We start from the raw sequence: 20,696 nt of genomic DNA on the forward strand, positions 1-20,696 counted from the left end.
TTTGTAACTTGCCAGATTTCTTCTTGATGAGCCAATTAACGAGAAGGTTGCAGGCTTCGTTGTGTTGAGCTCAGCATGTTTGCCTAATGAGGGATTTTTCATAAACGGATTTCTTAATTAGCTCATTCAAAGGAAACTGCTTTATGTGCAACAGCATTAAATACTATTTATATATCTGGAGGAGCAACTACTAAACATAATTCTATCTGCTTCTGCAATCCTTTTGAGCTATAAATTCTTACCTTTTTCTTGTTGACTTTTGTACTTATGATAAGGCGAAGAAGCGCATATTAGATACGTTAAATTAAAGAAGTAAAATTGAAATTGAAAAGTGAATTTAATGCTCCAACTTAAATAAAAATTTCTTGGTTGAGTTAAGATGTTCTTCACAGAATAATTTAATCAATTATTAAATAAGTAAAGTACAATTTGAAATATATTTTCTGCTAATTAGTTAAAGTATCTCGCAGAAGAAGTGTAAAGGAGAAATTTATGGAATGGATGAATGTTTGCATTTAAGCTTTTAAACGATTATAAAAAATTTATAGGGAATTGCATTTCAAAGTGAACCTATGAAAATGCTCGAGGCTTTGCCCAAAGGCGCAGCTACTTAAAAAAATGAAGAAGACTGTGTGAAATAATGTGTCATCACTTTATGACTTTTTGATTTGATTTTTTACAGCAATTTAATTATGAATGCTTCAATTGATGACACAATATTTCAGTTGCGAATATGTATTTACTTAACTGTTTTTTTTCTCTTTGCTGGACTGACATAAAAACATGGAATTGCGTTTGTTTATGTTTCTCGTATGCATTAATTAAACGTCGCATAATATTTGAATAGTACTTCGTAGAATTGTCATATTTTGGGTATACCAAAGGGGGAATGCAAATAGTGATTTAATTTATTCCGTTGTTCTAGATTGTAGAAATATATGAATTGATTTAAATATGTTAATTCTTATGATTTGATAATCTGAAGTTGCTTATTTTATTCTGTTTATGTAGGGTATTTTTCAATCGATCGATTTGACTTCAACGAGATTTTTAAGCTGCTTTCAGCAAACATTTTTTTTTTGAAAAATTATTTGTACATATATGCGTTGCGTATACGCAATATCTATATGTTGCAAAATGAATTATTTTTATTTCCCATTGATTTCACATACAATTTTAATTGGTATTCGCTTTTGCAGATATGGATAAAAGTAAACAAGTGTGCGAAACATACCAAATAAAAACAACAACAACAGCAACAACATCGTCGCCTATTATACAAGTTCAAAGTTAAAAAAGCAGCTGCAATAACGACATCAATAATTACAACAACCAGGAAAGCGCCAATTGCAGGAATTTCGTGCAGCGACTGCAGAAGTTGTCGCTGTTGTTTTCATAGCAGTAACAACAACAACACTTCCAACACAAACAACAACAACAAGAACACGGCAATAATAACAACAAAATACGAAAAACAATCGCGTAAGTATGCAAGCATTTTTGCAACTACTTTACTTAATTCAGTTTGTTTTATTTTATCAAATTTAATAACACTTATTGCAACGCATTAATTGACTGGGGATGAACATTGAACTCTGTAATAATTATTATTAATTGGCAAGATTCTTTTCGATTGAAGCCGGAAAACGGATGTGCATTAAATGTCTGTTAAATCACAGGAAAAGCTGTTAATGCTCTTTAATTTTAAAATGCGCCACTTTAAGGTAGACTTATCTCAACACGAATAAGTGGAAATAATTCATATATGCCATACATGCTTTCATCTTGCTGATTTCTTCTGATGTACTGAATATTATTAAGTCGAAAATTTTGAGTTTCTCTATAATACCTGAAAATTTAGTTATGATTTGATAAACATTTGTAGAAATTAAAAAACTTAAACTTAAATGCAATCGGGTCTGAGTTGCTTTAGTTGGCAATCTAGTATTTTTGTATAATTGTGTGGTATAATTTGCATGTGGTATATATGTCGACATACCAAATTTTGCCTTCGGTATATTTTTGTATATTTTCGGTATATTAATTTGGTATTTTTAAAAATGTGTACCAAACAGTATATTTTAAATGTTTTAAATATGAAATATAGATTTTGGTATATATTTTATATATATATTCGGTATACTAATTTAGTATATTTAAAAATGTGTACCACTGTGTATATTTTAAATGTTGCAGTATATATATCAATATACCAAATACAGTCTTCGGTATACTTTTGTTATAAATTTATACTGCAATGTTTTCCCTTATATTGAAAATGTGTAGCGGGTATTTTACGATGGAGCTGTCATATTTGTTTTAAAATAAGCCGCTTTAAAGTGAACTTAAGACTTAACAGTTAACTGAAATAATTTCGAAAGATTTCAGATGTATAATGTTTTAGTCTTGCCAATTATGGTATCTTTTGATATATGTTATTATGGGTGTCGATTTTTTTTTTCGATATCTTGAATCGTATAACTTATCTTAAAATCTATTTACGTTTTTTATCAAAAGTGCTACAAATGATGCGTAATTTCCCAAAGCCGTATAAATACCTCAAATACAATATGCGTTACGTTCAAATAGTCACAATATTTTGAGTTTTAAAGAGCGGAAGAATAAACAATTTAAACTATTTAGTACTTATTTATATTAAATTTTTAAATAACGAAAGAATAAACACTTTAAACTGAATTACATTGGATTCTAATTCTCTTTAATTTCAATTTGTATGAAGTTGTCATTCATTGCTGTGCAAGCAGAGAGCTGCTTTCGTGTTTCACTTCTCTGATTTTGCTAATTGTTTAAACACTTAATCGCCATATAATAAACGACACGTGCAAAATGCGCAACGTACTTGCCACAATAAGCACAGTTGTAATTGCATGGCATATGAATGCGAATACTTGTATGAGTGGGTTTTTGTGGTATGTTTGTACTCGAATCATGCGCTTATTCAACGCTCTCTCAACGCTCAACGTTTAAACGCTGATTCAGCGGGTTTTTGTTGCTTGTTGCTGGCTGCTGCCTGCTTTCATGCCGCAGGCATTTTGCCAAAGCCGCATGGAAAACCTTTTGGGAAAAATGCCAAGAAGCCGCATGCCAAACAGAGCCCATGCAAAAACTTGTTGCTAACTGACGGATATCAAGTATACGCAACGTTGATAGTCAGTTAATGCATCATATGTAAAGGTGAAGCGTATTCATCATAATCAGACTTCTGACGTTTTGGATAAACGATTCGAATTAAAAATTGTGATGCCGGAAGCAGATAATACGACTCACATGGCATTATCTTAAGCGCTCGCTTGATCTTGGTGTTAATGAAAGATCATGATCAAAGCTGCACACAGACCAGAGAGGAAGGAAGAGGATGGAAGAGTGTTACAATTACACTGAGAACTGAGACTCGACTAATTCACACATTCATTTCAACCTCGCGCAATGTGCCATAATATATATTATATATAGCTATATATATTATATACTATTTATAAAGCCGCGACATATAGACAACCGCAGTGACCGCAAACATTTTTTCTATTATTTGCTTTTCTTCTAATATTCATTATTATTATGCATGTTAAATTAATGATAATTTATTGATAACATTGTAGAGAACAATAAATTTTGTGGTATAGTTGTTAATTCCATTTGTTGTAGTTTTAAAAATAAACGAAAAAATGTTACAACGATTAAAATCAGCTCCAAGGCTAAATGAATCGAAGAAGAAAAACAAAATGTCATTTCATATAAATAGAAAGTGCTTAATCTATGATTAATTGGTTACATTATTTTTATTTAATTGACATATTGAACATATTAATGTGGAATTTGGTTGAAAATGTGGTATATTTTGTAGTCTATGGTATATTTTGCACGCAATAGTATGTCGGTATATCAAATGTAGTCTTTGGTATACTTATGTAAGTATACTTTCGGTTTACTTTTGAATTATTTTATGAATAATTCCGCAATGTTTTGCTTTTATTGTAAATAAGAAGCTAATATTTTATTGCTGTAGATTTCTCATTTGTCTCTGTTCAATATATTCAACAAATCAATTTATAATAATTAAAGATACGACTTCAAGATATAAGTTTATTTTTAATTATGATATTATGATATGTTATGATCAACCGTGAAAAGTCTTCTTAACTTATCGCTAAATTACAAATAAATTATTAAATTCTCTCATAAATTCTTTGAAATCTCTATATAAAATAGTTTGTTCAAACTTATTCTGCGTATGTTCACTAAATGCCTAATCAATTTAAACGACGAGTCTGGGTTCAAGTCTGGCAATAAAAGCGAAAGTAATCAGCTTTCGATTCACTAAAAGCTCTTTTATAGTAAGCTTAGGCTGTCTGTGAAAACTTTCATTGACTGATTAATGACCGCAAAGCGCATTAATAGAAATGGGAATTCTAAGTTTTATTTTATTTTTTTTTTTTCATTTGCCAGCCGGACTGTCGCCTGAATTGTGGTGATTGATGAGCTGGCGCCAAGTTGTTCATCATATTCGTGCCAGTTTTAAGCTAATTAAGCGTCAGGCCGAGGCACAAACAGAAACTGACTGCTAACAATTGAAATGCTATCAATATCAAATGGCAGCAGCAGCACCAACAACAACAATCATAATAAACACATGTGAAACACTTGATAACTCGACTCAAGATAACCAAATCGATTCATGTCGACAACACAACAACTTCAAACAGCTGTGTGTGTGCAAGTGTGTGTTGTCTGTGTGTGCGTGTGAGTGTGTGTGCTTGTATAATATTTAACAATATAATCACTTGAAAATGCCAGTTATAAGAACTGGTAACGTTCTTAAAGCTTCTCAAGTGCCTGCCTTTTGACGTTTAATTGCTGTTTAACAAATTTTATTTTGACTCTACATTGACTTTTTTTCTCGTTTGCTCTGTTTTAGAGTATTTAAGCTATCTCGAACTTCGGTACAGACAATTATAACTATAATTATTATGATTCCTGAAAATTTGGTTGCCATCGGATGAAAATTATAGAAGTTTCGGGTTTTCGTTGCTTTGACTGAAAATCTGGTATATTTTATCTTTATGGTATTTTTTGTAGTTCTATAAAAATATACACTTAGCTTTTGATTTGGTATATTTTGGAATTAATACTGCACTCTTTTCTTTTCTTTTTTACTTGTTTGTGTAAATAAATTTCAGATAAAATGAGTTTAACATTAAAAAAAAGAGTTTGAAACTTAACAGAAATTATAATAATACGTTTTTGTTGTAGAGTGTTTACTATTCGCCTAGCTTTAAATGCGTCTCAATCTCGCTTTTGGTTTCTGTTTCTTCTTTGCCTTCTTTTTGTTATTGTTGTTGTTGTCTTTGTGATCGTCATTGTATAATGACTGAGCGTCAAAATAACAATTAGATTGGCTAATAAGCGAGAGTGGCAGACAATGCCAATGTTGCTTTCGATTCGATTCGATTTGATTCATTCAATCTCTGTGAATGGCTCTTGATATGAGTCTATGAGTGGATTTTTAACCGCCGCCGGGAATCTGAAGCCGGCTTCCGCATGACTTTACAAGTCTGGACTTTAGACAAAGCCGCCTCTATTTTGGCTTTGATTCTTTCATTCAGTTTCGGTTTCGTGCATTGTTTTCTAAACTGTTGTGACTGGAATTTATTTGAAAGTGAATTTGTGAACAGCATAAAAAGGAGGCCAGAATTTCTTTGTCGTAGATTTAAGAATTCTGTGAGGTAAACCAGAGTTCAACAAAACTAGAAATTAAGTCTTAGTGGCACAAGAAAATAAACTTCAAAGCACAAGAAAAACGGAAGCTTGGAAAGACAAACAAATAAATAGTTTTTTAATTTGAAACGTAGCCAAGTTGACAGCATAATTATAAGTTTCAGTTCACAAGAACTTCATTAAAACTTTAAGCAAAACAATTTACTGCTTTAAGATCAGTTCACAAATAGTTGAAATACCCCAAAAAGAGCAATCTCGATTCTTTAAGCTGAGTCAATTAATCATTCATCAAATTGTTGCCTATCGATAACAAAGCGCGCTTGAGATTCAAGTGATAATTGTCTGCAAATTATATGGAAATAAATCCAATTAAAAACGATTTTATTTATTTCACGCCGTACCACTCGGCTCTTGGCTACGCGTAGTTTCCAATTTGTTGATGATAACCCCGTGCCCCTCTATCTATCTCTCTCTGTGTTTGGCAGGTGCCTGGAGGCTATCAATAAAAACTAACAACAACAACAACAACAACAGCAACAAAATCAAACAATTTATCATACAATGTCAGCGTTTTTTTCTCCCTCTCTCCCTCTCTCTCTCTATCTCTTTTTTTGTGGTTTTGTGTGTGGTTTGGTTTTTTAAGCTGACTTTTAGGATTGTTATTTGAATTTGTTTTGCGGCTTGTGACTGTCGCCTCAATGGCTGAGCACGTTTAGAGCTCATCTCTTTAGTTTTCTTCTTCTGTTGCTTTTGTTGTCTATTTCTCTGTTTCTTCTTCGCTTTTTTTTATGGGCGAAGCCGGTAAGTGCTTATGGTAATCGTTGCGGCCTTTTAATTAATGCCTTTTAGCTTTCCCAAAAATGAAGAAACACAGCAAAAAAATGAAGAGAATTCTCTTCTCGCTGCTTTTGTCGCGTGGCCAGACAATGACTAATACTTTGTTGCTGTTGTTGTCGTTGTTGTTATTGTTGCCAGTCCAGTGTTATTTGTTGCTATTTGTCTCACTTTTTTTTTTGTTTCTCTACGCTATCTACGTGGGGGGTTAATTAACTTTGTGCGTAAAGAATGAGTGTGGCGACCCCTTCTGAGTTGAGTAAACAAATTGCACTAATTTGTGTCTTATTATTTAATAACAAAATAAATAGACTAAAGCCGACAACTAAGTGAGTTGGTGTGTGTTTGTATGTAGACCAATTAACCCGTTTCATGCCGCACTTGTCAACGGCGCTTTCTGCGCAATTATTTTATGGCTATGCTGCTTCTTAGATCCTTCAGTCCTTCAGTCCTACTACCATATTTCCAATTAGGAACAATCATTGTCGCCGCAAGACGACGACGACGACGACAACAAAAGGGCGCGACCAGGCAACAACTGAGAGAAGGGCGTGAGACACACCTTGACCTTAAACCCAGTCAACATAGTTCATCATCATTCGCTATCGACTTCATCATCATTTTATAGATTCGATTGCATTGCAAAGCAAGAACAAATTGAAGAGAAAAATGCATCTCAAATCAAGGCGAAGAAATGCACTTAAATGCCAATTGCAGATTTCGTAAACTATCCACAACTGAATCCTAAAGTTAATAAATAAATTTTATCTAAACAAAAGCGGAAGTTTGCTTTTAGAATTTTCTGAATTGTTGGCAAAAAAAATTCTCCTCTCATCTGTTTAATGAACTGTGTATGTTGTGCGCCTGCAAAGAGTTCGATAAGTTTCGTCAACAGCAGCTCTTATGGAAAAGTGAAAGGAAACGAAGGCAATTAATATCCAAATATAAATCAAACAAGGAAAGATTAATTACAGCTGCCCCTGTATTAGAAATACAAAATTTAATTGATTTCTTGAGAATAAATCGACGGCTAGCGAAAAATTCTTGGCAAAAGTGAAAGCCGAAAACAGGTCTTTAAAGATTTATTGCCATACCCATCAGGCTTGTCTCTTTTAAACTACGTGACTATGGAAATTGGCTGAGTGCAGAGCTAATCGATATTCTCGATGGGAAATATGAGAAGAATATTGAATTGTTATACTCACTACCCATGGAATAGAAGGGTATTATAATTTTGAGCCTGCAGAAAATGTATGTTGATCAGTGTCAACATCCGAGACGATATAGCCATGTCCGTCTGTCCGTCTTACTGTATGAGCCCTTAAATCTTAGAGACTATGAGAGATAGAGGTATAATATAAGATATAATATAATCATTAATACTAATTCCTGAGATTGGATAAAAATGTTGAAAGCTTTTTTATGAAATTCTGGTATATCTTGCACTTTATGGTATATTTTGAATTTAGTATTACATCAGTATACCAAATATAATGTTTGATAAAGTTCCAGTATTAATTTGATGTATTTTAAAATGAATCCTTACTTTTTCAATATAGATAGCGAGTATCTCACAGTCAAGCACACTCGACTGTAGCTTTCTTACAGAGCAGTGAAATATAAATAGATCAAACACAATATTATTGATAGTAATTAGATTATTTTCTCTACATTTTTATTGTTCTTTTTATGTCTTAAATATGGAAAACGAGCCACATTTAAAATCGTCACGATGACTCTGACTTTCAGTTTTTCAAGTTTTAGGCGCCATCATTCTGACGTAGACCTCGATCCTCTCGCTCTTTCTATTGCGTCTCCATCTCTGCCTCTCTCTTTCTCTGGTGCCCGACCCTAGCCGACGTGTCTTTTATCAGAGATTGTTTATATAGTACCTCGCACATTCATTGCACCCTTTTTTTCTGTGTATTATCGTAGTTGCTGTTGTCGTTGTTCGAATTGGCGTTGTTTAAGGCCAAGTGTTGCTGCCATTAAACCATAAATTCTTATTTATTATGCCCGAAATTTTGTGCTGTTCATAACAGGCAGAGAACTGGATCGATTTGTTGGCCCGCTGACTGCATTACGATTACGTTTATTGGGCGAAATTGCAATCGGACGCAAGTTTTTATCGCCGCTCTGTGCTATTAATATGTACAACAATATATAACAAAAGTCACCAGAAGAGTGTACTCGACTGTGACATATCTTTAAACTATTTTTAGAGCATTTAAATTAGCTCCATGAAACATAAATCGTAATCGCAAAGTGTTTTCCATGTGATTAAATGCTTCAAGTGTGTCCATTAAATCATAATGCCCGCTTTTAGAGTGTAATAAGGTGGCGTTATTGATAATGAAATTTCTATTTATAAACTCAAAGAGTTGTGTGCAGTTGTTTTTGTGTGAATTCAAATAACAAATTGAAATCGAATCACAAATTCGAAACCAAAACCGAATATTGAACTTAAAACCGGGCGATCGAGAACAAGTTGTTGTAGCTTTTTTTTGTTTTTCTTTTTTTTTTGCATATCGCTTCAACTTAATCGCTTCGCCCGTTCGCTCATGTATTATATTTATTTTATTTTATTCAACCAGAAGTTATTTTTAGCTGTAAGCGTATGTATTTTTAAATGGCCTTGGACCACTGTGACGCCTGTTTTCGTTGGTGCTGGAGAAGAAGATCTCCGATCTTGGGGCCAGTCCAAAGAGTCAACGTGACGGCGACGTTGCGATTTGTGTTTAATAAGTGGATCATCTTAACTTGTTTTCGATTGTTGTTTAACAACGGATCTTAACTGCAATTGCAATGCACTTTGATAGTCTACCTTTGGGCGCTCAAGAAGATGATTGCGTTTCGCGTTTCTTATTTCATTTAAGCAAAAACTTATTGCAAAGTGAAGTTGTGCTTTTATTAAGGTGTATTATTCGTTTGCTTTATTAGGTTCCATTGTTTTATTAAAGTATTTTTAGTTGGAATCTGACAACGAGCTTGTTCGACTTATACTTAGTTTTGTCTTAATCAATTATGATAACTAAATTTATTATTTATTTTAATTAAACATGTCAAGAATATTAAAAAGAAATTAAATATATGATAAGTTCTTAAGATGTAGTAATGTAGTATTATATTCTAAACACCTTCAGTTTTGTAGGAATAGTAGCTGAATAAATAAAAAAAATTATTTGATTTTTAAAATTGAATTCTACTTAAAACTTTAAATACTCTAACTCACCTTGTCTAAGTAAAAGATCTAAAGAGAAATGAATTATATCTTGTTGTCTTTATACTATTGTAATAGTAGACCTATAAAGCAGTGTTCATTAAAATAGCAGTACGCAGAAGCATAACTCTATAAAAGTTTTTTTTTTGCATATTCCTTTTTGTTAGTTGATCGCTTGCAGAACATGGAGAGTGGGAAACATATTAGTAATTTCGTATAAATAATATATATAAAAACCTCTTTTTATTGCTGTTGATACACTTCGATCTACACCACATATAAGAATATATATTGACAAATCTAAAAACAAAATAAACAAACTGAATAGACTGATAGAATAAATAAATTAAATGTAATTTATGACAATTTGCAATACTGCTGTAAAAGGCTGCAGCTTTTAGTAGAAAAAATGACTAATACTTGAGAAATCCGAAAAGAAAATAGAAATGCAATGCAATGAAATATAATTTATTACAATTTGCTGCTCTACAGTAATAGCCAGCTGCTTGCAGGGCATAATGATAGTGACAACTAAAGCTCAAATATCAACAGCTGCATTCGCTGAGAATGCAGGCATTAGAAATGTTTTCTCTTTCATTCATGATGCTAACAGTCAACGGACGGACAGACAGACAGACAGACAGACATACGGAGAGACGAAGATACGGACAGACAGACTGTCGGGGCCAAGTAGCCAAGCAGCCAAAGTGTCGGGGCGGAGTCTGGACTGCAGTCTATTTAATGCAAGTGGCCGTTGGCTGCTAGCTGATGGCTGCTGGCTGCTGGCTGGTGGCACTCTTTGCCACTCTTGGGTGAGACTGGGTGGCTGGTGGTGGATGGGTTTAACTAGTTCCCAGGCAGGTTGCAGGTTGCAGGCAACTTGGCAGCCTCGCAGCCTGGTTGCCAAGCTGCATTGGCTGCACTGGCTGCCTCGTTGTCTGCCACTGCACGCAAAGTGGTTTAACTGGTATTATTATTAATATTAGTAATGCCAACTACAGTGTCTAGCTCTATCTGTACAAGCTATATTCACACTAATACAAACATATGTACGTGTATATATTTTACACGCATACATTGTATATAGTTGTTTGGTTTAAGTCAAGTTTATTCTGCGGCTGACCTGCCAACGGCATTCCAAGCTAAAGCGAGCTAATTTCGAAAACTCGTGCAATGCGGCGTATACGTAATAAATATTAGTCTGTCTACCTGTGTTATTATTATTATCTACCTCCCTGTCTGACTGTGTCTCTGTGTGTTAAATGTCATTATTACTATGTTTACCGTTAAGTGATTATGTAAAGTGACAGTTCTTGCTGTTTACACGTGGCTACGTGAACAACGAATATAACGAATAACAATCAACATCACCACCTTCTTAAAAGGGGTTCGAAATGAGAGGAACGAGCGAAACATGTAGCAAACGAGATAACTTTAAAGAAAACTTTTGTGTCAAGTTAGCAAAACAGCGAATCAGTTGAAAGTGCAGAGTAGCGAAACCGTTTTAATTCGATTCACTTTCGAGTATTTAGCGTAGAAGTGTGCTGAACATTAATGTGGAGTACAACTCAATTAAATTTAAACGATGTGCAATCTAGTCTAGCTCAACTGATATTTAAAGAATAATATATAAAAGAATATAATGCGAAAAGTAAAGGATATTTGTAATAATTTATGGTCCGATTCCAAATAAAATACACAACATCGATTTAGTTTTTAATATATAGTATATGAGTATTTAACCACACCGAATGTACAAACAAAGAGACAGTTAAGATCAAGATAAGACCATACAAAAAAATAAAAGATATTTAAAACTAAATTCGGTCACCTTTGTTATACTAATTAATAATATAATATGGGTACATTTACAACATGTATAATATTTACTTTATTTAAAGACATTTTTGAAAATAAATCAAATTAATTTAAAAAATGTGTTTAAAATAATTATTAAAATACTTTTAAAAGTTTTTATTTAAAATAATCATTTAAGAGAAGTATGATAAACATTACATTTCAAAATATTCTTCATAGTTTTCTTACTCTTTTCAACAACCCTATTAATATTGGAAAAGTATGTAACATACTTGTACTTGTATTTATTATTGAAATATTAAATTTGGAAATACTCGACATAGTTCTCCAACCTATTTAAAATTGTTTACTGTCTCTTTAAGTTATTTCTACTCAACAAGATGTTTAAAATTCTTCAAATCTCTGACTCGTAAATCCCTTAGGTACAAAACTAATCGTTTTTTTGTAGCTTCTCTCTTACATTTTTATCGAATGCTTTGAATTACATATTTGCTCTGGCTTTTTATCCTTTTCTTCGAATTGGAAATTCCATGCACTATATCATTGCTGAATCAAGAATTTCTTGATGGAGCAATTTACGTGCTTTCTCTCTCGCACTCTCTCTTTCTTTCTCATTCTCGCTCTCGTCTCCTTTCTATTTGCGAATGGAATCTCTTGTGCATTTTTCTGATAGCCCGGCCAAAGGCGGAAATTGTATTTCCTGTTTGTTGTGCTGCTGCAAGCGCGAGGCCCGCATCTCGAACCCTTTTTGTGGGTGCCTGCCTGGTAGCATCCTAACGAGACTGATGGCCACTCTCGCAAGGAGACGTCACACGAGAGGGGTGGAGGAGGGAAACAGAGGCAACTTGTCGCTGTGGCTGCTGCTGCCTTTTGGCGGCCGTTGTGCTCTGTTCACATGTGGCGCGCATACAAGTATTTCCCCATCCAGATCTATTTTTAGAAAATCCAGTTTTTTTGGCACCAGCAACAAAAACTACCAATCGCAAGTGTTTTGCATGCTTTTTAAATGGAGCGCAGTTCACTCCGAGTTGCAGAGTTTGCCGATACCCGGTAAACAAAGGATTGAAAGGTATTACAAAGTTGAGGGAGACAAAAATCAATTCTATTAAGTTGTCTATAAACATGAAAGCGAAAGATTGAAAAGAAAAAAGATGTTGCCTAATTCAACTCGATTGCACTTAAAACTAAAAGTATGGTGGTGGCACATTTCAATCTATTAAGTAAATACAAAATATTTTGTATTGAAATAGGAAAGAAAACTAAAGTCGAGTGTGCTCGACTTTGAGATGCCCGTAGTACTAAATATACTATAGAAAACTTAACATTTCAGAGTGACAGCCAAAAAAGCTAAAACCCGATGCCCTTTGGGTATCTGAATCAAAATATAATGTAATAAATATTTAAAAAGAATTTTGTTAGTATTAATCAATTGCAGCTGCTTCAATTTTGTTTTTTTCTGCTGCACCTAATTGAGTTAACTTTTTCGAGGTATCTCACTGTCGAGCTTACTTCTTGTTTTAATTGTGTGTTTCGTTGCCTTTTGATCGAATATGCAACAAATTTTGAGAGACGACCTCAAAGTGCTGGCGCCTGACATTCATTCAGTCATTCAGTCATTCATTGCATCAGTGAGTCAGTCAGTCAGTCACTCAATCAATCAGTTCGCTGAGCCCTTCACTTTCACGCTGGCCCAACAGGCTGCTGTTAGCCACCAGCTTGCCTGTTATGGCCTGGCTCAAAGACTCGTTGACTGAATGAACTGAATGACTTGCCGCTTCAGTCTCCATCGCTGTCGCTGTCGCCGTTGCCGTCTTCCTTCCTCTCTTTTCTCTGCTGCTGTTTGTTGAAATGCCAAAACGTTGCATCGTTGTCATGTGGCTCCTTTTACGGAGCAACACGCCGCGGCGCCAATCTCTGCCCCTTGATGCTGATGCTGATGCTGATGATGGCTGTAGCTGGAGTTGAAGTTGTAACAGTTGCCACTGCGGCATGCCACAACGGCGCCTTCTTCATTGTTGTCGTTGGTTTGAAAGTGAAATTTTGTTGCGTGCAACATATGTGTTGCCCCCCTCCCCCTCCCCCTTCTGCTGCAGCCCCCACACCAGCCACAACAACAGCCTTGGCATTGTGCTGATATTGCTGAGATTGCTTGTTGTCGCCTCAACACAACATGCGGCAGAGACAAATAACTGCTGCAACACTCCGGGGAGCCACAAAATGTTAAATCGCTGCATTTAAGTATTTCTTAATTTCACATTTTATTTAATTTGTATCGAAGTGACTTTAAAATTTTGGTAATGTATAATAATAATTATATTACAATATAATTAATGCTTTTTAACTTACATATAGTGTGGCAGAAAAAAGATTCTCTCTTCTTTTGCTCAAAAATTACGCTTCCAATTTGGAAAATCAAATGTTTACTAAGCAATTCATACACAGCGAATTCGGCCACTTCCCACATGCTTTATAAATATTTACAATCAAAACAAAAATTTATAAATATTCTGCCAATTGTTTACAAAAGTCTAAAAATAATCTCCAAAACGCACTTGGAATAAACGAAAATATTTCGAATATGTTTTTCCGCTATTTCAATTGTTGCTCATTAAGTTTTTAGCTTCGCAACAAAGATACAAAAATGGAAAAACTGAAATTTTGGATTTTAAACATTTCTGTTTATTATAATATAAATAACGCATATCGTATCAGGAGTTGATTTAGGAAATTTCTTCTGTTAGAGACTAAATCTAATTACACAATTTTGGGATACGCTTTGGCCATATATCAAGCTCTATTCAGAGTGCTGGCAAATCGATTCATATCAGCTGTTGTCCAACTCAATTCGGTTCTGCTTCATTTGTCGCTGTGAAGAAGCAAAAAAGTGCCATTGAAGTGGGCACCTCACAGCTCAGAGCTTTTGTGGCGTCTCTTAACAATATTCTAATCAACAGATTGTGCAAATGGAGAACGGAGATTGGGCGCAAAAAAAAAGTGAAGAAAGAGAAAGGAGTATAAGGATTCGTTTAAGGATTGGGTAACATAGCAACAGGATTGCATCATGAGGGGGGAGCCAGGGGAAGTATTGAGGAGGCAACGACACATTTGCAACAGTTGAACAGATCGTTTGCCTTGTAATTTGATTTGAATGTTCTTGGGATGGGCGTTGAGGCATTATGCTAAATGTATTAAGGAGCAGCATTTTTTTTCCTTTCTCAATTTCATTTTGCTTCGCTCTGCTCTGTTGCCGTCTTCGTCTCGCTCTCTTTCTCTCTCTCTCGACCTGTGTCATTCACTGTTGGGCAAGCAATCAAGTCGTGTCACATTCTTTTACTTTATTCATGTACTATATATGTAGAGTAAGGCGTTTCTCATTTGTCTCCAGCTATTTGAGACCATGTCCTTCAGGCAAATTTCGTAGCTGTTAATTATGATGAGAGTTTCAGCAAACTATGCTTTGGTTTCAATCAACAAATTGCCTCCAAATCGCACTCTCGGGTCCCATAATCCCCCTCTCCACCCACCATCGAGTGGCGACGCATTTTCCACATTTTGCAACATTAACCAAATGGCCTATGAACCCTTTTTTCTCTGTGGTCGGAGAGGGAAGAATGGAGGAGGGTTATGTGAAGGCTTGTCAAATGTTGACAACACTTCATAGTTGGCTGGGTGGGCGTGACTATTTGCTGATGGGCGTCTACTTGTTGATGATTGATGACATTCAATGAATGTCCTCACAACTCGTTCACACATCCCATAACCTCAGTTCCATGATATTCTGAAAATTTTCCAATCAACTAACATGTTGTGCGATGAGCAAAAGTGTTGTGGGGAAGTTTGCTGAACTTTAACCTACATTTTAAAATGTTTTTGAGTATCTACTACGATTTATTTATTTATCCAAAGTAAAAAATCCTCTTAGCTTTGCATAGGACTCTCCTTTTTGTAGTGAATTCAAATTTCACTTTTTATTTACAGTAAGCTTAATACTTATTTTGAAAATCTCATTGAAACTACAAGCGTTTCATTGATATGCAGTTATTTATATTGCGTTGTTTTAATTAGAACTGAAATATACATACATATGAGTAACAGCTATAAATAAATTGATCTTTAATAAATGGCACAAGTTGAAATAATATTCCAACGGTATGTATGCTAATAATATGCATACATTTGAGATCTGTCATATCGATGTCTATAAATAGTGTTGAATTATTGATAAGATGTTTGCTTAATTGTGCCAAGTTCAAATGCGGAAGTCATTTTTAGTTGTGTTAAACATTTAAACGTCGAGCTTTAGCTTTGGTAGGGCTTTCAAGCACGCACACACACAGACACTATTTAACATGTACAATGTGTGTGTGTATGCATATTAATGGCAGATCAGACTGACAACCCGGCAGTCAACAGTTGAATTTGTCGCGTCGCCTCACGCAGCTTTTGTATTTGTATTTGTGTGTTTGTTCGCCCGAACACATGAATTGCTGCCGCCCACTCCCCGCTGTATTGCCAGTTTGTTCGTTTGAATATTTGTGTGTGTGTGTGTGTGTTTTATCATGTTTGTTTTGTAAAAATATGTAATGTCGTGTTAGTTTATCCAATGGCGTGCCGTCGCGTCTATTTTTAGTGCACAAGCTTTATTTTTAGACCTGGCAAGCAACAACAACTTCAACTTTAACTGCATAAAGTACAAGCAAAGCAAAGCAACGTACAGAAAAAAAAAACAAAAGGCGAACGCCTCAATGCATTTGCAACTTGTTGCGCCCGTGCAAGAGCAGAGCAAAAGATAAAGAGAGCGTGTGCATGGGATAGAGATGATGACTGGCGGGTGGACTTTTTGGTGGCGGGTCGCGGTGGTGCTAAGAGACAGACAGAGAGAGAGAGTGGTCACTGCACGTTGTGGCTACGTGATGTTTTTGTTGGTTAAGTTACACAACTTCCATCTCCTGCTCTAGCACGCTGTGCTGGCTCTCGACTCACTCTCTCGCACACGTTGATGTTTCGCTCTTAAAGTGCTCTCTGCTCTCGGTATCTGACAATGCTTCCATTTGCGCTCTGTGTGCATTTGCATTTGTATTTGCATTTGTATTTGTATTTGATTTCGTTAAACGTTTTATCACGTCGTCGTTAACGTCGCCGTCGACGTTAGGTTTAAAGTTTACTTTGTAGTTGTTTTGGTGCTACTTCGTCGTAGTCGTCGTCGTCGTCGTCGTCGTCGTCGTCGACGCTGTCGTCTTCCTCTTGCTTAGTCTTCGTCTGCCTGTTTCTTGTTTTGCTCGATTTGTTTTTCTCTCATATTTTCTTTGAATTGTGAATTCTATTTTTAGACACATTGGTCGCCGTTTGGCGCATATTCCGCTCTGTTTACATTAAAAATATTCAAATTGTTGTCACGTACCAAGTTCTTAATAGGTTACGTTATGTGTTTATTTAACTCATTTTGATTAGCTTTTGAGAAAAGCACAACAAAAGACACGCTTACGAGTTGTGGTTGCTCTGCCTGTGTCCCTACTCTCCGCTCTGCTCTTGTCACTGTAGTTGTAGTTGTAGCACAAGCTCCGTTACAAAGTTCGCTACGGTCAAGAGTGAGATAGAACTAGAATTCCTCTTAAAAGCAAAATGAAGTACAAGTAAATGATAGAAGAAATGCAGCTGCTTTAAAATTGATCGATAAATGCTTTTGGTATCGATTAAGCAAAGAACAAAACTAGCTTTCTTTCGAATTGCAATATCTTCTACAAAACTCGATCTATTTCCATGCGAAATATTGTTAATAAAGTTGAATAATAAGAAATTAGCTTCGTTGGATTTCTGCCTAGTTTACTATTTGTTTGTTTGTTTTTTTTTTATTAATTTAGACTTGAAATTTGGTTGCTTGTTTGGTCTTCTTTTCTCAATTCTTAAACTTGCTTACCCAATACTAAAATTTGTTAAAATACGAAACTCAGTCTGCTAGTGCTATGGGAATGAATAACGTATCATTGTTATTAACTACGAGTGCGTCTTCTGCGACTTTTTAACGTCGTTGGTAACCTTCTTGATGGCCGGAGGAATGCGCTTGGCCACGCCCGGCTGTGAGCTGAGGAACGAGATCTCAAAGAGGGCTGGCCGGCTGGAATAGACATTGTGAAGCATGCTGATAAACCAAAATAGCAAATCATCCATATTCTGTATGGTGCACTGGGCAAAAACAGCGCCAGCATCCCGGCCATGCTGATGGGAATCAAAGAGCGCCACAATCGAGGCACGAAAATCAAAGGTCATCATCACCGTGCGACTGTCGGCAATGATGGCGGCAAAGAGATGCGATGCCATATCGCGACCACTGTTGGTGCCCGCCTGCTGAAAGACCTGCAGCGTGATTTGAAAGATGCGCGACAATTGCATGGCCACACTGCGATTGTACATGGGATTGCTGGGATCGGCCTCCATGTGGGTGTAGAACCACTCCTCCAGTCGAAAGTTCATTTTATGCTGTGATCGTATCGCCGATATCGCGTCTGGTATATTCAAATTCAGATTTCTTGCCATCGGCGTGTGCGCAGTGATGACATTGTGATAGACACTGTTGCCATCGTTCATCGCATTGCCAAACAACTCCCATCCGCGGGGTGGCAACTCTGCCACACGGTGATAGAACCGCTCCGATTTGGCCACCTTGTCTGCGAGTATTAATGAGATGAGTGTGCATGAATTGGTGCCGCTCTGTTGATACTCCCCGAAACGTGACTGGCAAAAGTCGCGTGGAAACCACCAGATGTTCAGGTTATCGATCTGCTCATGAATGGCCATGATTGAATGATTGGATCGGGGGTCAATGGCGTGATGGGGGTTGGGGGGTTGGGGTTTGAGTTTCGGGTACTGCGCTCGAAACGGTTGCTAAAGTCTGCACATTGTTATCGCTGATTATCGATTACTATTTTTAGAGATGGGAGCATTTATTACCGTGCGCTGTCCCTTCCTGCTTTGCCGCTGCTGTAGTCACATAATTCACGCTCTCAAGATGCTCGAATCTTCCGTATACACTGCACTGCAAAGAGCGAGCTTCTCAGTTTCCCTTTCTTTCGCCTTAGTTAAACATTGAATTTCGTTGGATGTCTTTTTGCCGGAGGAGTGTCGAAAACAAAAAAAGGAATTTTGATAGGAAAACAACAAAATAAAAGCAGGGCTAACAAACAACAAACATCATGTGCGAGACTAGACAGAAAACTAAATGAAATAGTGTAACAACAAATTACCAGTATCTTCAATTTTTTTCTCCTTTCCAAATTTTGTTTTGAATTGCCAGAATTTGGGATTTAAAAATGTGGAAAATGAAACGAAACTAGTCAAAGAGTTTACATTTTGCATTGCATTGAGTTATTCATGAACTTCATTCACTCATTCCTCAACATCATCACGATGCTCGCTCGTGGCACGCGGCACGCGGCGTATACGCAATTTGTGTTGTGTCTGCCTCTGTCGAAATGGCGTCGTTAAAGGCATTTTCGCATTTCGCCAAGTGTCAAATAGCAGCGCAAATATTTATTACAGATTGGCAAACGTAATGGCGCCCAAAAGCAGATCCCCGCCCCCTCTTCTCTTCCCTCTACCCCGCCTGCCTTTTAGCTTTGCTTCGCAGTCAATCCATTGTGGCTGGTTCTAATTTTAAATTGCAACATTGGCAAAACAAATAATAGAATAACAAACGATTGCGAAACGTGAAGTGTGTCGGAAATGCTAATTTGTTGCGCTGCTCTGGCATAGGTGATGAAAAAACAGAGCAAAAGGGGCGAAATAGAGGAAGAGTAAAGCACAAAATTTGAGAACTACATACGTCACAGCTAATGAAGATTGGACAACTGTCCATAGAAGTGTTTTCGCACAATCTCATTTCTATTAATACTTTTCAACAGAAAAAAAAAAATACAATTTTTTTCAATTATGCATTTAGATTGTATTCAATTTGAGCATAGAAAAATAAACTTCTCTTATTACTATTATAGTGAGTTTCAAATTGAGTGGTTAAATTTAATATCTATATAGAATTTGCCTTATTATTTTGAATGTGAATAACTTTAGTTCTTATAAAATATCTTTCTAGATGAAATTTTTATTAAATTGACTTCTTATTTTTCTAAAGCAAATCTCTAAAATCTTTAATTAAGTTCAGACTTGTCTTATTACTTTTATAGAGAAATAGTTTGGTACACTTAAGTATCACATAACTGTTATTTATCGTTAATTTATGATAAAGACAAGACTTGTCTTAATGTTGTTATAGAAAACTACTTAATGCTCATAAATATCAAATTAAATTTTTAAAAAATAAAATTCTTTCCGAGGAGTTTTCCCCTTTTACTAAATTCAACAACTATTTATCTCATTTAAATCCCTTAATATTTTTATAAAGAGCATTGCTGTCGCTTCCATTAATTAATTCCCTAATGCAACGCACAAACAGAATGCAATATTTCTATTTCCCTTGCAGCGCGCTTTGCAAATATTTAATGCTCATGTAAATTTTATTTACAATGTTCGTTTACCATCCTCGTTTTTTTTTTCCTGTCTTGCATTTTGCTCATTAATATGGGTGTTTATTTAACTGGTTAATTCATTAATTATGCCGCGATTCATGCATGTAAGCAAATATGCCAGCTAATTTCATAAGCATATTTAATGCGTTGCTTTGCAACTGCTGCATAACAAATCCTCTAGACCAAGGAGCGATAGAGAGAACTCGGACGTAAGCCAATTAACACAAGCCAAACATGTTTGCAATAACCATATAATACCAACAACGCTATCAACAAGCAACTGTTGGCAAAAGGATAATGCCACAAACGAAATTATATAATGACAAAATGAACAGTAGCAGCAGCAACATCAGCAGCAGCATGCATAATTAATACATCAAGCAACACAATGCATAAAGTGTGCATTGGCGTGTGAAAGTGGAGAAAGTGTGGGAGGTGATTATGGAAATACGCAAATGTGGCTTAAGAGCTACGCAAGCCAATGCGGAATGTGACCGTTAGGATATATGCAGAGCAGCTATCAAGCTAAGCAAGCAATTTTGCCAGACAAGCAAAGAAAAGCGAGAAGA

The 20,696-nt window shown here is 35.7% G+C and overlaps 2 protein-coding genes across 3 annotated transcripts in view; one reads left to right on the forward strand and one right to left on the reverse strand.

Moving 5' to 3' along the window:
• LOC133842214 (receptor-type guanylate cyclase Gyc76C-like) overlaps positions 1 to 20,696 on the forward strand; it is a 49,791-nt gene that overhangs the window by 14,263 nt on the left and 14,832 nt on the right. The window contains 1 exon segment of the mRNA XM_062275235.1: positions 1,200 to 1,482. The gene's annotated coding sequence lies outside the window, so the exon portion shown is untranslated.
• Positions 17,411 to 18,821, reverse strand: LOC133842234 (uncharacterized). Of its 2 annotated transcripts, none has more exons than XM_062275265.1 (2): positions 18,557 to 18,821; positions 17,411 to 18,490 (listed from the first exon to the last, which is right to left on the reverse strand). In XM_062275265.1, the coding sequence occupies exon 2, from the start codon at positions 18,401 to 18,403 to the stop codon at positions 17,603 to 17,605; it is 801 nt and encodes a 266-aa protein (XP_062131249.1). In that variant the 5' UTR covers positions 18,404 to 18,490; positions 18,557 to 18,821; the 3' UTR covers positions 17,411 to 17,602. The 2 variants fall into 2 exon arrangements, with proteins under 2 accessions (XP_062131249.1, XP_062131248.1); XM_062275264.1 differs by having other exon boundaries at positions 17,411 to 18,497; positions 18,557 to 18,820.

Source organism: Drosophila sulfurigaster, chromosome 3 (genome assembly GCF_023558435.1).
Source record: "Drosophila sulfurigaster albostrigata strain 15112-1811.04 chromosome 3, ASM2355843v2, whole genome shotgun sequence".
Lineage (NCBI taxonomy): Eukaryota > Metazoa > Arthropoda > Insecta > Diptera > Drosophilidae > Drosophila > Drosophila sulfurigaster.